At 42.0% G+C, this 14,849-nt stretch overlaps 1 protein-coding gene and 1 pseudogene across 3 annotated transcripts in view; one reads left to right on the top strand and one right to left on the bottom strand.

Moving 5' to 3' along the window:
- Positions 1-14,849, top strand: part of STIMATE (STIM activating enhancer) — a 60,897-nt gene that overhangs the window by 31,305 nt on the left and 14,743 nt on the right. For all 3 annotated transcript variants that reach the window (XR_016350415.1, XM_089781075.1, XM_089781074.1), the window contains one exon: positions 309-430. Coding sequence is in view for 2 of the 3 variants with exons in the window: in XM_089781075.1 (XP_089637201.1) it covers positions 309-430 (122 nt within the window). In the remaining variant the exon portion in view is untranslated. The remainder of the gene's footprint in view (positions 1-308; positions 431-14,849) is intronic.
- Positions 5,320-7,655, bottom strand: LOC149523782 (uncharacterized; annotated as a pseudogene).

Below are 14,849 nucleotides of genomic sequence, written 5' to 3'. Positions count from 1 at the left end.
ATTGGATCGTTAAACCAAGGGGCAGTTCTAAAACTGTTTAATATCTAAGGTAAGAATATAGCTATATGTACAAATACACAAATGTTCAGTTTCTGTAAAATTTTGTGTGTGTGTGTGTGTTAGTTAGTTAGTTAGTTAGTTAGTTAGTTAGTTAGTTAGTTAGTTAGTTTAAATATATATAGTACCACGAGCTTTCGTGGGCAAAACCTACTTCATCCAATGAGAGTTGAAGTAATGGGATGACCCCTAAATTCAGGGGGAAAACCCATGCTCATGGTTTTCTCTTCTATATTTCTCCATCCTTCTAGGTATCTTATAAACTTCTTGCTGGATGCCACCTTAGGGATGCTGCTAATCTACGCTGGTGTGCGTGCTGTCAGCGTCATTGTAGAATGGCAGCAATGGGAGTCGCTTCGCTTTGGTGAATATGGTAAATATTTCTGTTCTTGCAACTAAATGAATTGGAAAGGAGAGCACTTCAGTGACGCTGCGCTTAATGTTTAACTGACTGTCTTTAAAGTATTACACACACGGTTGTGGAATAGTCAATTATAACATTGTTTCTCAACCAGTGGTACAAGTACCCTTAGGGGTACTCGAAAGAAATCTTACGTCAACACAACTGAAATTTGGAGAAAACTGATTTTTTGTTTTAAGTTTTACAGTGCTTTATTATGTTTGTACTTTTTACACCCAAAAATTGCATTGCCCACCCAGCTATGATTAAGTTGTTTAAACAAATGTGTTGCAAGGGTAGAAAAAAAAATTGTGTATTTGAAAATTGTAGGTACTGGCAGTACTTATATTTTTTTTTAAAAGGGGGGGTACTTATAATTTTATTTTTTAGAAAAAGGTACTTTATTAAAAAAGGTTGAGAAACACTGAATTCTAACACTTGACTTGCATCACTGTAGAGTTTTTAATAGATTTCTATACGTAGAATATTACATGGGAGCACCTAAAAACCAACTTTTTCATTATATTTAAAAAAACCTTAAAACTTAGCATGGAACTATAGAAAGCCTGGCTGTAAGATATGATACAGATACGATAAGATATATATTTTTGCTAAAATATAAAGAAAATTTACAAAACAAAAAAACCTAGTCTTCTTTCATAATATTCAACAGAGGTTTGGTCTTACAAGATCACTTTGTGTTGATTGCAGTAAAATAGCATTTGGACTTGAAGCTTTAACTTAACTAACCACCAGCATTTAAACGTCAAAGATTGGGAGTCTTCTAGTCATACTTCAGAGAATACCCTCAGCTCAGATCATTACAAATAATGTAGAAAAGAACTATGTATGGTTGAATAGCTCTCTATATATTAAAGAGAGTTTTTCCTGCGGCGTGACAGTGACATCACATCACTCTGACGCCCCCCCAACCTTAGAGTCCCCAGAAGAGGAAGAGGCAGCTATGTCTCAGAATTCTCCTGCCCCACCCTTGGGGGAAATCTTGGGCTCCCCTGAAGGAGGGCCAGGGAGTGGCAACAGCAGCACCTTGCTGCGCTGGGGGTCTTGACGCTCTAAGACCCAGCAGGGAACCACCACCTCCAGCTGCTTGAGCCAGGCACTCTGGGGCTGCCATGTGCCTGGACCCCAGTCTGGGACCCCCCTCCCCCAGCAAGATTAGTGCACCAGCGCTGGCTTCCTGCAGGGAGAGGAGAAAACCCCGAGGCTTAGCGCCGGAAGCAGCTTACGGAGAAGTGTGCAGGCTGCTGTCAGGAGGGCCGGGGGTCCCTTCTCCTCCCTTCAGAAGCGCATCCTTCTCTACAAGCCACCTCCAGCATGGAGCCTCTGGGTTTTCTCTTCTCCCCACAGGAAGCCGGCAAGCTCCAGGCATGCGGTGGCCCCGCGCCTGACCTGAGCTCTCAGAGGTAGCAGTTCCCCACTGGCTCCTGGAGCGTTGGGGCCCCCAGTGCAGCGAGGAGCCGTCCCTGCTGTCCCCTGGCTCAGTCCTGGCCCTCTTCTGGAGGCTGGAGAGCAAGCCGGGGCTGGCTGGGGCCCAGGGAGAAGGAATGTGGGAGCCGACAGGCCAAGGAGAGGGATGGGGGGCCAGGGCTGGCTATGACCAGGGAGGGAGTGTGGTGTAGAGCAGGGGCCAACAGGCCAGGGGGAAGCCACAGAGGAGGATGAGGGGGCTAGGGGCGAGACCAGGGCTGGCTGTGGGGGGGGGGAGAGAGGCTGGGGTTGGTGACGGTGGGGGAATGGCAGGGCCAAGAGGCTGGGGATGGGGAGGCCAGAGTTTACTGTGGCTGGGGGGGGATGGGCCAAGAGGCCAGGGAGGGATGGGGGTCAAGAAGCCAGGTCTGTGGCTGAGGGATCATGGCCCCTGGCCTTCCCCTCCCCGATGGTTGGGGGGCACCAAGAGGCTGGGAATGTGGGGAGGCCAGGGCTGGCTGCAGTTGGCGGGGGCCAAGAGCCCAGAGGGAGGACGTCAGGAAGGGAGAGGAGGAGCCAAGAGGCCAGGGCTGTGGCCGGGGGGGAGGGGAGGGCGCTGCCCCTGGCTACTGCGGGGAGAGCTAGGCTTGCTTACTCCCAAAAATCGGGGTTGGTGACTGTCGCAAGCAGTGGGCACTGTCCCCTAGTATAATTTTAAAGAGCTTTTCTTTGGTTAACATAGAATAACACCTTTTGGAAAAGTACTGTAATTAGCAGATGAGTGCATGTAATTTAAAAAAAAAAACAGGTGGAAGAAAAAACATAAGATTTAAATGATCGTGTGAAATACTAGGGTCTACAGACTTTTATTTTATGAATTTTATGACTAATTCCAGACAAATGATTTTCTAGTGTAAAACGCCAGCATCAGATATTTATAATAGCACAATGGAACCAAATAGTGTGTCTATAATAAATCAATTCTTATATTAAGAGTTGATGTGTCCTTTAGACTTCTTAGGATTCACCCTCCCTAGGCACATTGAATCATTGGTCATAATTAATTTCTCAATGCTGCTATATTTGAAGTATTATTGATTGCATATGGAGTATTTCTAGATACAGGCAGTCCCCGGGTTACGTACAAGATAGGGACTGTAGGTTTGTTCTTAAGTTGAATTTGTATGCAAGTCGGAACTGGTACATGTTGTAGGGGAAACTCGAGCCAAACATTTCTCCAGAGCTCAGTTTTATTCTCCCACACCTCACTTCCCTCAGTCCTTTATTCTCAAGCTGAGGTGTCTGCTGAGAAAAGCCACTCTGCGTCTCCCTGGTCTGCTGGGGGGGGGGGAGCACTAGCTTCGCGTCTCCCTGGTCTGCTGGGGGGAAGCAGCTAGTGTGGGGTTGCATCACCCAGTTTGTAAGTAGGGATCCGATGTAAGTCGGATCCATGTAACCCGGGGACTGCCTATATAACTATTTAGTATTAAAAATCTTGTATTTTCACACTAATTCATACTGTAAACTTGGGGGAGCCGAGAGGCCAAGGAGAGGGATGAGGGTCAAGAAACTCTTTTGCCTCTGTAAACTTTCAGAAAGTCCTTTTATTTTTTTAATATGTAACACATTTTTCTTGAGGTATAAGCATGACCAAAAACATAACATCTTCACAAAAGAGAAACTATGCCACTGATACAAGCCTTGTTTTAGGTTGTGATGTTGAAGGAAAAAAATGTTTTTCTAAGTACTTTTATCTAATTTGAGAAACCTAGATTACCACTAACTTCAGTAACATTACTGGGATTGTGTTGATGTAACAGAAATTAGAATTTAGTTTAATAGTAATCTTATTTAGGTTTAACACCTTAAATATCTACAAGTGAATATTTCTTGGTTTTAGGAAAATTGCCAGAAATTAGCTTGTTGACATAAATGAGTAGCTATCTGTTCTTTCATATATCCATTTTTCCAGTATCAAATCACTAAACTATCTCCATGCTTTCTATTAAACATATACCTAATTGAGTTCTAGTTGTTAGCTATCTGATTTTTCTCAGAAACATCTTCTACAGGTTGCACCTCTTAAACAGGTGCTCTCTGGTCGAGCAAAATCCATGGTACAGCACAGATGCTTCTGGACATTTGCAAAAAGCAGCCATCTGGTCATCAGACCACACATTTGCAAAGCCTTATGCACTTACCTCATCCATTGCATCATCTGTGGCTGTCAGACAAGCGATGTTCTCCTTAGTGACAATGGCAGGGCTCCAGACCTGCCTCCATGATTCAACTACTGCTTTGTAGTCACCCAGAATTGAGCACCCATGGGGACATCACTCAGAGAAAGAGAGAGTTACTCAATCTGTGCAGTAATGATGGTTCTTCAAGATGTGTGGTGTGGAGAGGGCAAATAAAGAAAAGTTATTTATTAGTTCCCATAATAGAAGAACTAGAGGACACCAAACGAAGTTAATGGGTAGCAGGTTTAAAACTAATAAAAGAAAGTTCTTCTTCACACAGCGTGTAGTCAACCTGTGGAACTCCTTGCCAGAGGAGTCTGTGAAGGCTAGGACTATAACAGAGTTTAAAGAGAAGCTAGATAATTTCATGGAGGTTAGGTCCATAAAAGGCTATTAGCCAGGGGATAGAAATGGTGTCCCTGGCCTCTGTTTGTCAGAGGCTAGAGAAGGATGGCAGCAGACAAATCGCTTGATCATTGTCTTCGGTCCACCCTCTCTGAGGAACCTGGTGCTGGCCACTGTCAGCAGTCAGGCTACTGGGCTAGATGGACCTTTGGTCTGACCTAGTATAACTGTTCTTATGTTATGTGTGTCCCCATGGGAGCTCCACTACCCTTCCTCCTTCCACTGTTTTGGAGCCTTATGCTGTACTGGCAAGGGTAGAGAAGGAACGGAGGGAGCTGGGCCATGCATGCACCTAACAGACACCAACAGCACAAGAAGACACCAGAGCATGTGTGCAGCGAGGCACTGCTGGAAAAATCTCCGGTAGCTGGCACAAGGACACCAGTAGTTCGGAATAGGAAGCCTAGTTCGAACTACCTAGTTCGAGCCCCGTGTAGCCGCGCTGCACGGGGTTCGAACCAGCGGGGTTTTAAAAATGTCGGCTCCCCGCTTATGCAAATGAAGCCCGGGAAATTCAAATCCCGGGCTTCATTTGCAAGTGCGGTATGCCTACATTACCCCGCTAGTTCGAACTAGCGGGGTAGTGTAGACATACCCCTAGTTCTTGAATGCAGGGATTTGGAGCAATCAAGTTTTTGAATTGCTCCTCTCCAGCTCTGCTCCAGCATCAATAGTGACTGCTCTAGCTCTGCTCCGACACTGCTCTGCTCTCCAACTCAAATACATTTTTAACTAAATAAAAAAATGCATACTGTAATTTTGTAAAAACATTATTTTTATTCAGAGTTTTAATACAATTTAGATGTCATCAACAATGATACAAACTAGAATCATTCATAATTCAATCTGTAAAAAATTATTGCAGCAATCAAGTCATCTTTCATAGCCTGCCGCAGATCATTTAAAATTAACTTTAAAGCCAAAAACAGTCGCTATATACTAGCTTGAATTGTTGGCATACTTGAAGCAATTCTACAGGCAGCCTGTATGCAGTGTGGGTAGCTGTGAATGGCCTCAAAAACAGACTTAACTTTTAGCCTACCAATAGACTCCATCGCCTCACATTCTTCCCGAAAGTTTCTCTCGAATAATGCTTCATTACAATTATGAATCGCAGAAACTTGCTGGCGTCTTTCTTGTTTATCCAATTCCTTTTCAAAGTCGTTATCTTCTGAAGAATTGGTGCTTGAATTATCTCCATTTCCTTGTGATGGTTGAAGACGTCTCAGGGATGGACGCTCGAACAAGTTCAGAGTGGAGACGGAAGTTTGAGAACAGCCTATTTCTGAAGGATGTGAACTTTCTGAAACTGCAAATTTGATTGTTGATTACTCCTTTTGTTTCGTTTTCTTCAACCTCTTCTGCCAAGTTCAAATGTAGCAATAGATTTTGTTTTTCGAGTCGTTGAGCAATATCAAGGAGTCTTTCCTTTGCCTTTGGTATTTCCCTTGAGGTAAGAAGAATCTGATATCGTGGGTCAACATAAACTCCAGCAAGGAAATGAATATTGTCAAAAAGCTTCTCTTTGCGTTTCTGCATGGAGGATAGAATTCCTTCTGTAATTTGACCACCATTTTCTTGCACGAATTTTGACAGTTTTCGCCATTCCTTCATTAAAACTCCCGGGGTTACATCGACAGCTTGAAGAGTCACGGTTGTTTGGTTTGGCTTTGCCAAGAGGTCTTGCAAGTTCTTCACTTCGTCCCATTCAGCTTTTGTTAACTTGAGTTCTCTTGTTCACAGTAAGATTGAAAAATGAGAAGCCCATCAATAATTGCAAATGTTGAACCCCAGCAAGTCACAGTATCCAATGATTGAGTTACCCCATGTAGATCAAGCAGAACACTTTGAATACTTGGGGTTCGTGGTTTGACAACAACTTGTTGAATTTGCCAGAAATTTCTTAGCATGTTCTTTGTTCAGTCCATTCCAGATTGCCAACTGATGAGTGTGAATACCACACCTCATCAGTTGGACTTCTGAGTCATCCTCATGAAGCCATGTTGGAAGTATGAGGCTAGGGTCATTAACCCATTGCGCAGCAGCAGCATCCATGTTGAGTTCGATTTCATCCATTCCTTTAGTTCCTTCATCAGGCAAAATAGCTTCAGTTCTGTCCACATCCTTGTTCTCAGAGGTAGAAATGGTTTCATTGTCCTCGCTGAAATTTTTGACGGCACACATCATGTTTGCTGCATTGTCAACGCTAATGCTCAGCATTTGCATTTCACTGATCCCAACATTGTCTAAAATAGCTTTTACTTGACTTTTCACGTAGGAAGAATTGTGATGCCCTTCAGTGTCGATTATGTCCAAGGTTTTTACCACAGCTTTATCTTTTCCTTTTTTGTAGTACTGAGCATTGATTGCAAGGAAATTTCTGTTTCCGTGGGTTGCCACATCCATTTTCACATAGAATAATTTTTGCTCCAAAGCTTTCTTGAGCTCTTCACGACCAGACTCAGCTGTGCTGACCACTAAATGACGAACCGCATCGTGCCCCATCGAAACACCAAGCTGCCGAAGGTAGTGTTCTTTAGCCTGAAGGTAGTGAGCGGTGTTGAACTCAAGCAAACCATTTCCATCAGCCCCTCATGGAAAGTATTAGCATCCATGGTGACTGTAACCTTTGAGGACTTCAAATATGAGTAAAGTTTTGTTTGCTCAATTTTGGGTTTCTTTTCAGATGAAGCTCCGCAAAAAATCTTTTCTCTGGGTGTTTTCAAAGAGCCAGATGAATGTTGTTTAGCCACGTCAGCTTTCTGTTTTGCCTCATCTTCCTGGTCCTTTTTTGTAACCAGAGCCACATAGTTTTCAGGATGGTTACATTTTACACGTCGCCAAAGGTTGAAACTTTTCACGGCACTTGCTTCACTTGTCTTGAAGCTACATGGTTTGAGCTCGCCATTCACTTCCTTTTCCACCTTGCACGTTGCCGATTTCTTCCTTGCTTTTCCCAAAAGCCCAAATTCAAATTCAAAAGTAAAGACGTGCTTGAGCTCCTTTTCCATAAATCGGCTATCAATCATGAGGGGCAGATTTGATTTTTTTGTTGAAGCTATAGCCAAATCTTCTTGTGCTGCTACTGCATCAAAATGTTTTTTGTTATAATCTTCGAAAAGCAATGAACAAAAGCATTACCTTTTTTTATAATGTACCTGCTTGTGATATCTTAACCACTTAAGGTACTTAGAATTTATTTTGGATTTTCTGGACAAAAATGATCGCATTTTCTTTTTACACAAAATTATTATTAAAGTATATTTTAATATTTTAACAAGTTTCTTGCAGTTTTAATGAAGTAAGAAGTATTTTAATATACATAATTAATATAATTGTTGTGTATAAATTGTAAGTTAGTATTTCTTGTGAAATTTTCGGGTAAAAATATTCGAAATATTTTCCAAGTTTTTAATTAATATCTCAAAGACACTTTAATATAGATATATCAATGACATTTGCTATTTGCCATAGTATTAGTACACGCTATCGCTTTTCTACAACATTAATTGTTGTGAAGTAACGAGGCTACATGTTACAAGGTTGAAAATAACACCTACTAATCTAACTATCTAATCTACGCGAGTACATACTCGCCTAACCTTGGCACAAGGGTGGGATCAGTCTGCAGTGTTGCCAGATGTCTGATAATTATCTGATTCTTTAATAAAACGTATCTCCAAAAAACATTGTAATTTTGTATCTATACATTAAATCAAGATTTAGGACGAAGTGAGAATAACTGTGACATATTACGTAAAGTGGTAAAGTAGATGTTAATATCAATTGTTATACAATCTGAAACTTTTTGGCACCTTTAGGACTTTCTTGCTAAAATATAATTCATTTTGGATTGAAAATTTTTAAAAAAACTGGAGCAGTCAAGATTTTCTGTGCTCCGGCTCCTCTCCAGCTCCAAGCAAAAACCTGCAGCTCCACCGCTCCAGCTCCGGGCTCCACTCCAAAGTCCTGGTTGAATGCATAGATATTTTATCCATAACGGAGATAGCATGATGTTCCCATACTAAAGGAAGAATTTTTTTTAATCTTAATGAGAGAGAGCTAGGTCTCCAATTTATGGCCTTAACGTGAAATAAATGAAAAACTGTATAAAAAAGATAAATCACTGTATTATTTACTGCTCTCTTTTGATAAAGCATCTTGGATTGCTTTTCTTAAAAATCTCATTTTAACATCTAAAAATCTTGTCTATTTTAAAGAAATGGTTACATAAATATAAAACTGTGCTCAGTTGTTAGTTTCATATTTTTAATTTTCAAAGGTAAATTGAAGAAATATGTAATTTCTCTCACACAAGTGTATTGGGAGAGGGAGTCTCAGATCTGCCTCCTTAAAAGCCTGTAAGGGAGACTTAAAACTGTGGGCAAGAACCTCATTATTTTACTGAAAGATTTCTCTGGAGATAGGCAAAGGAACTCCTTTCCTTTGAAGAGGGTATTTTCATCTTGAATGCAAGTATAAATAAAAAACAGGGCTCTCTTCTCGGTCTGAACTAACCAATTGTACAGTCCTGTGCTATTTGTATTTCTAGAAGCTATATAATCATTCTCATGTTAGTTCTTACTATGAGATCATCTCCCTTTTTAGCCCTATTACTCGATCCCTAGTGATTCTTTACTTGAGATGTTGTCCAGCAGAAATAGTACTTACTGCTTGTATTGACAGTCTGTCTTTATATGGAGGATAGTTGTAAAATGTAAATGTCCCAAGGAAATAACTGATAGTAGAATTTTAATGTTTAGAAATGGCTATTGTTTATATAGCAGATTTAATGTGTATAAATTGTGCCTCAAGAATAGCTACTCTTATTGTAGTTTCTCAGTCTTAACATTATCTTTGGGTTTTCAAGTACAGTACATTCCTGTGGTGGGAAGAACACCTCAGCAATCCAGCACCCTGGCATTTAATTTCAAAAAGGGGAATTACACAAAAATGGGAGGTTTGTTAAACAGAAATTAAAAGGCACAGTGACTAGAGCCAAATCCCTGAAAGCTGCATGGAAACTTTTTAAAGACACCATAATAGAGGCCCAACTTAAATGTATACCCCAAATTAAAAAACATAGCAAGAGACCTAAAAAAGAGTCACCGTGGCTTAACCACCATGTGAAAGAAGCAGTGAGGGACAAAAAGGTATCTCTTAAGAAGTGGAAGTCCAATCCTAGTGAGATAAATAGAAAGGAACATAAACATTGTCAAATCAAGTGTAAAAATGTAATAAGAAAAGCAAAAAAAGATTTTGAGGAACAGATAGCCAAAAACTCAAAAATAAATAACAAAATGTTTTTAAGTACATTAGAAGCAGGAAGCCTGCTAAAAAACCTGTGGGTCCCCTAGATGATCAAGCTATAAAAGGAGCAATCAAGGACGATAAAGCCATTGCAGAGAAACTAAATGATTTCTTTGCTTCAGTCTTCACTGCTGAGGACATTGGGGAGATTCCCGAATCTGCACTGTCCTTTGTGGGTGGTGAATCTGAGGAACTGTCCCGGATTGAAGTGTCATTAGAGGAGGTTTTGAAACAAATAGAAAAACTTAATGTTAACAAATCTCCGGGACCGGATGGCATTCATCCAAGGGTTCTAAAAGAACTCAAATGGGAAATTGCTGAGCTATTATCTGTAGTTTGTAACCTATCCTTTAAATCGGCTTCCGTACCTAATGACTGGAAGGTAGCCAACGTGACACCAATATTGTGAAATGAGGAGTAACGGTAGTTCGAACTAGGAAGCCTAGTTCGAACTACCTAGTTCATGCCCCGTGTAGCCGCGCTGCATGGGGTTCGAACCAGCGGGGTTTTAAAAATGGTGGCTCCCCACTTATGCAAATGAAGCCCGGAAAATTCAAATCCCGGGCTTCATTTGCAAGTGCGGTATGCCTACATTACCCTCCTAGTTCGAACTAGCGGGGTAGTGTAGACATACCCTAAGTTATTTTTAGTCTTGGATCTCAACTTTTAATACTCCTGTCATCTGAAGAAGTGGGTTGCACCCACGAAAGCTCACGATACCATCTACATGTTTTGTAGTCTTTAAGGTGCTACTAGTCATCTTGGGGGGAGGGATAGCTCAGTGGTTTGAGCATTGGGCTGCTAAACACAGCATTGTGAGTTTAATCCTTGTGGAGGCCATTTAGGGGTTTGGGGCAAAAATTTGTCAGGGATGGTACTTGGTCCTGCTGTGAAGGCAGGGGACTGGACTCAGTGACCTTTCAAGGTCCCTTCCAGTTCTAGGAGATAGGCAATCTCCATTAATTTATATTTTATTTAGTCTGTTTGTTGTTTTTTAAGTTTTTCCTGTTACATACTAACTTGGCTTCCCCTCTGAAGTAAATTAGAAGTCAGGCATTTAATATAAAATAAATGTGAAGTACAAACCCATTTAGAATTCATTTGAATGTAAAGAGGAAAGGAGAAACAGCTGAAATGTACACAGACAAGAACCTGTTACTATATCTCAAGTACAGAAATGTTCTCATCTTTGTGATATACTTAAATTGCTCTGAATAGACAACAGATATCTAGAACATCTTGAGGCCAGGTCTGTACTAGACCCGGAAGATCAGGTATACTACTCCTAGTTACGTGAATAACATAGCTGGAGTCAACATACCTTAAGCCAAGCTTGGCATCATCTTTACAGTGGGAGGCCGATGGGAGCAAACGCTCAGGTTGGCTTCCCTTATTTGTCATGACTTCCAGGAGTACTGGCCCTGACCAGAGGTGTCCTCAGTGTTTGATTTTTAGAATGTCTTTGCTAAACTAAATCGAACAACAGAAGATCAGTCTCAGTATGTGAGTATAAACATGGCTTTATGACCATGTTTCCAACTTAAATCTTGCTCTGTTGTCTGTGCTTGGTTTAAGTTCTTAGCCTGCAAAGCCCTCCAGTATGTTGAGTAAATTAAACTAACTATAATTTGTAGTCTTCAGAGTATACTGATTTTTATATCTCACTACCATTTCTGTTAAAATGTGTTAGATCTCCTTAAATAAACTAATATATACACCAGAACTTCTTAACTTTGGAAGCCCCAGGGGCTGCAATGATACCCACAACATATGCCAAGGGTATCATTGTAATGTAAGTGTGGTTGCATGTACATGCAAATATATATGCAAATAGCTTCTTTCACACTGTCAGGCATGAATACAAAGATTAAGGCAAAACTACACAACACGCAGGCCCCATTTAAGTCAGTTCTGCTGATATTAATAAAATGCAATATTTACCCAATTTCCACCCATATGACTGCACTTTTAATGAGCAATGACAGTCCAGGAATTTAACTATTTAACTAATGCATATAACAGAAGACCATTATATTGACTCACCAGTGGAGGCCATGTTCAAAGGATCCCACCCACAGGCCGCATGTTGATCCCTGCGTAAACCCAAACCTCACCGTGGGCCACAAACAAATAGGCCATGGGCCGCATGTGGCCCACAGGCTGTGTGTTGAGTAGCCCTGCTATACACCATTGATTGCAAGGGAATTTCCTCGTTTTATTCCGTAGAGTTGCATTACATAGTCAGGTTTTGTAATGTTGGCAGACACCTGGAGCAAACTAGTTCTCTCTATGATCAGTTTGTGCTTTTATTCTCTTCAGAAGCAAATTAAATTGAGCTAAACCTGACCCTTATAGAAAATAACTGAATTTGCTTGTTCTTTAGGGATGCGAATGGGTAACTAGTTAGCCAGTGCCCAGGAGCCAGAAGCCAGCCCCATGTGGCTGGGGCTAGAGGGCCAGCAGCCCTCCCGGGATCCCATTTAATCGGTTAACCAGTTAAACGTTACATCCCTATTGCTCTTGCAGTATTGGACTGGTAACTTTTTGTTGCAGGATAGCAGAGAGATGCATTGCAAGTGATGAGTAGGGAACTAAATTAGTCTGCTTTAGTTTTTTGTCTCACTACCCAATGTTAATAAACCTTCAGTTTTGTAAGCATCAAATTAATTGTTTTAATGATTTAATGGAAATGTGGCCCCATATCATACAGTAACATTCTATTCTTTCCCATGACTGAGAGCTCTGTAAAGACATAATTTTGGCATTGGGAGGAGCACTGTATTGTAATAAGCCACACCTCTGACTTTATTATATAAATCACCAAGGTGATGCCCGTTCCCTGTGTGCCGAAGCAGTGCATCTTCAGAATTGGTGCATCTGCAACAGAATCACCCTTGTGGCATCATATTTACCAGGGATCAACAATGTGACAGCAGATTCACTGAGCAGATACTTTGCGCCAGACCACAAGTGCAAGCTCCATCACCGGGTTCTCCAACCTATTTTCTGTCAATGGGGTTCTCCACCAATAGACCTCTTCGCCTCCTACAAGAATGCAGAGTGCAGGCAATATTGCTCCAGAGCCAGTATCGGACCAGGATCGCAAGGGAACACCTTTCTCCTCAATTGGAAGGGCCCCTTGTCATATGCCTTCCCTCCAACTCTGCTCATCCCCAGGGTCCTCGAAAAGATCAACAGGGACAGGGCAATAATCATTCTCATAGTCCCCTATTAGGCATGACAGACTTGGTTTCCTTATCTTTATCAGATGTCTCCTCAACCACCTTATCCCCTTCCCAGACATCACGACTTCTTAACCCAGAACTACGGGACCCTACTTCATCCTGAGTCCCAGGTCCTACACCTGATGGCATGGTTCCTCATTGGTTCCATGAAGGGAAACTGCACTGTTCAAGCCAAGTAAAAGAGGTTCTCATGCATAGTAGGAAGTAATCCATGCGCTCCACCTACCTTCATAAATGGCATAGATTCATTTTGAGGTGCACTAAGAAAACTCTCGACACCTTTACATCAAATTCTGGACTACATCCTCTTTTTGAAACATTCGGGAGTAGCCTTTGCTTCCTTGAAAGTGCACTTGGCAGTAATCACTGCTTTCCATCACGCAATAGGTGGTATCTCAGGGTATGTCTACACTACATGGCTCCGTCGGCAGAGCCATGTAGATGAGCTTCGTAGACATAGCAAAATGAAGCGGTGATTTAAATAATCGCCGCTTCATTTACATCAAAATGGCTGCCACGCTGTACCAATCAGCTGTTTGGTGGCACAGTGTGGCAGCCATTTTTATGTAAATGAAGCGGCGAGTATTTAAATCGCCGCTTCATTTTGCTATGTCTACAAAGCTCATCTACATGGCTCTGTTGACAGAGCCATATAGTGTAGACATACCCTCAGTGTTCATACATCCTGTCACCAAAAGATTTATCAAAGGGCTTTGCAACCTTCACCCACCATACAGAATACCACCACTGGTGTGGAACCTAGAGATGGTGTTGGACAGCTTTACCCAAGCCCTCTTTGAACCATTAGCTACCTCTCCTCTCTCAATAATGATGATCAAGGTGGTTTTTCTGCTGGCCATTTCTTCCGCCTGCAGAGTTGGTGAGGTGGTAAGTTGGCAGTCCTAATGACAGTACCACCGTATACAGCCTCTAATAAGGACAAGCTTATATTGCACCATCACCCTTCCTTCATCCCTAAAGTATGTTCAGACTTCCACATCAACGAGCCAATTGTCCTCCCATCCTTCTACCCCAAGCCATGCTCATCTCATCAGGAGTCTATGCTTAATTCTCTTGATGTGCATAGAGCACTTGCTTTCTATATAGACAAGACTCGACCTTTCCGCAAGTCAGAACGCTTGCTAATCTCCATAGCAAATCACTCTCAGGGTGAACCACTTTCAACGTAACACATCTTCAGGCGCATAGTTTCCTGCATTATGAAATGCTATGCCATCCAGAATAAAGCACTCCTGGGAACAGCTAGAGCTCACTCTGAGAGCCATAGCAACCTCCACTGCTTTCCTTCATGGAGTTCCCCTCAGGGACATCTGCCACGTGGTCAGCCAGTGATGTTTCATGAAGGAGAAAACATTATGCAATTTCTCAGAGTCTAGCTAACAATACTGCTTAGTCTCTGCAGTGCTTTCAACTGTGGCTAATTCATGACTCTGAGACCAGCCTTCCATGTGTTTTCCAGTATTGCTATGCAGTCAGCAACAGTGGAGCACTTGGGGACATCACTCGAAGAAGAGGAAGTTACTCACCTTGTGCAATGACAGTTCTTCGAGATGTGTGTTCCCGTGGATGCTCCACTACCCGCTCTCCTCCCTGCTTTGGAGTCCTCTGTTGTATCTTTCAGATATCTAGGTGGACTTGAGGAACTGGCAAGAGCCAGACTGTGCGCATGAGCAAAAGGGCACGAATGGCGCAAGACACTCACCACACGTGCTCAGTCTGGCTGACTACTGCTAATAAACTCTG

Source organism: Pelodiscus sinensis, chromosome 11 (genome assembly GCF_052426305.1).
Source record: "Pelodiscus sinensis isolate ZL-2025 chromosome 11, ASM5242630v1, whole genome shotgun sequence".
Classification (NCBI taxonomy): Eukaryota; Metazoa; Chordata; order Testudines; family Trionychidae; genus Pelodiscus; species Pelodiscus sinensis.
Note: the sequence above shows the minus strand (reverse complement) of the source record. Positions and strands in the feature narration are given on the sequence as shown.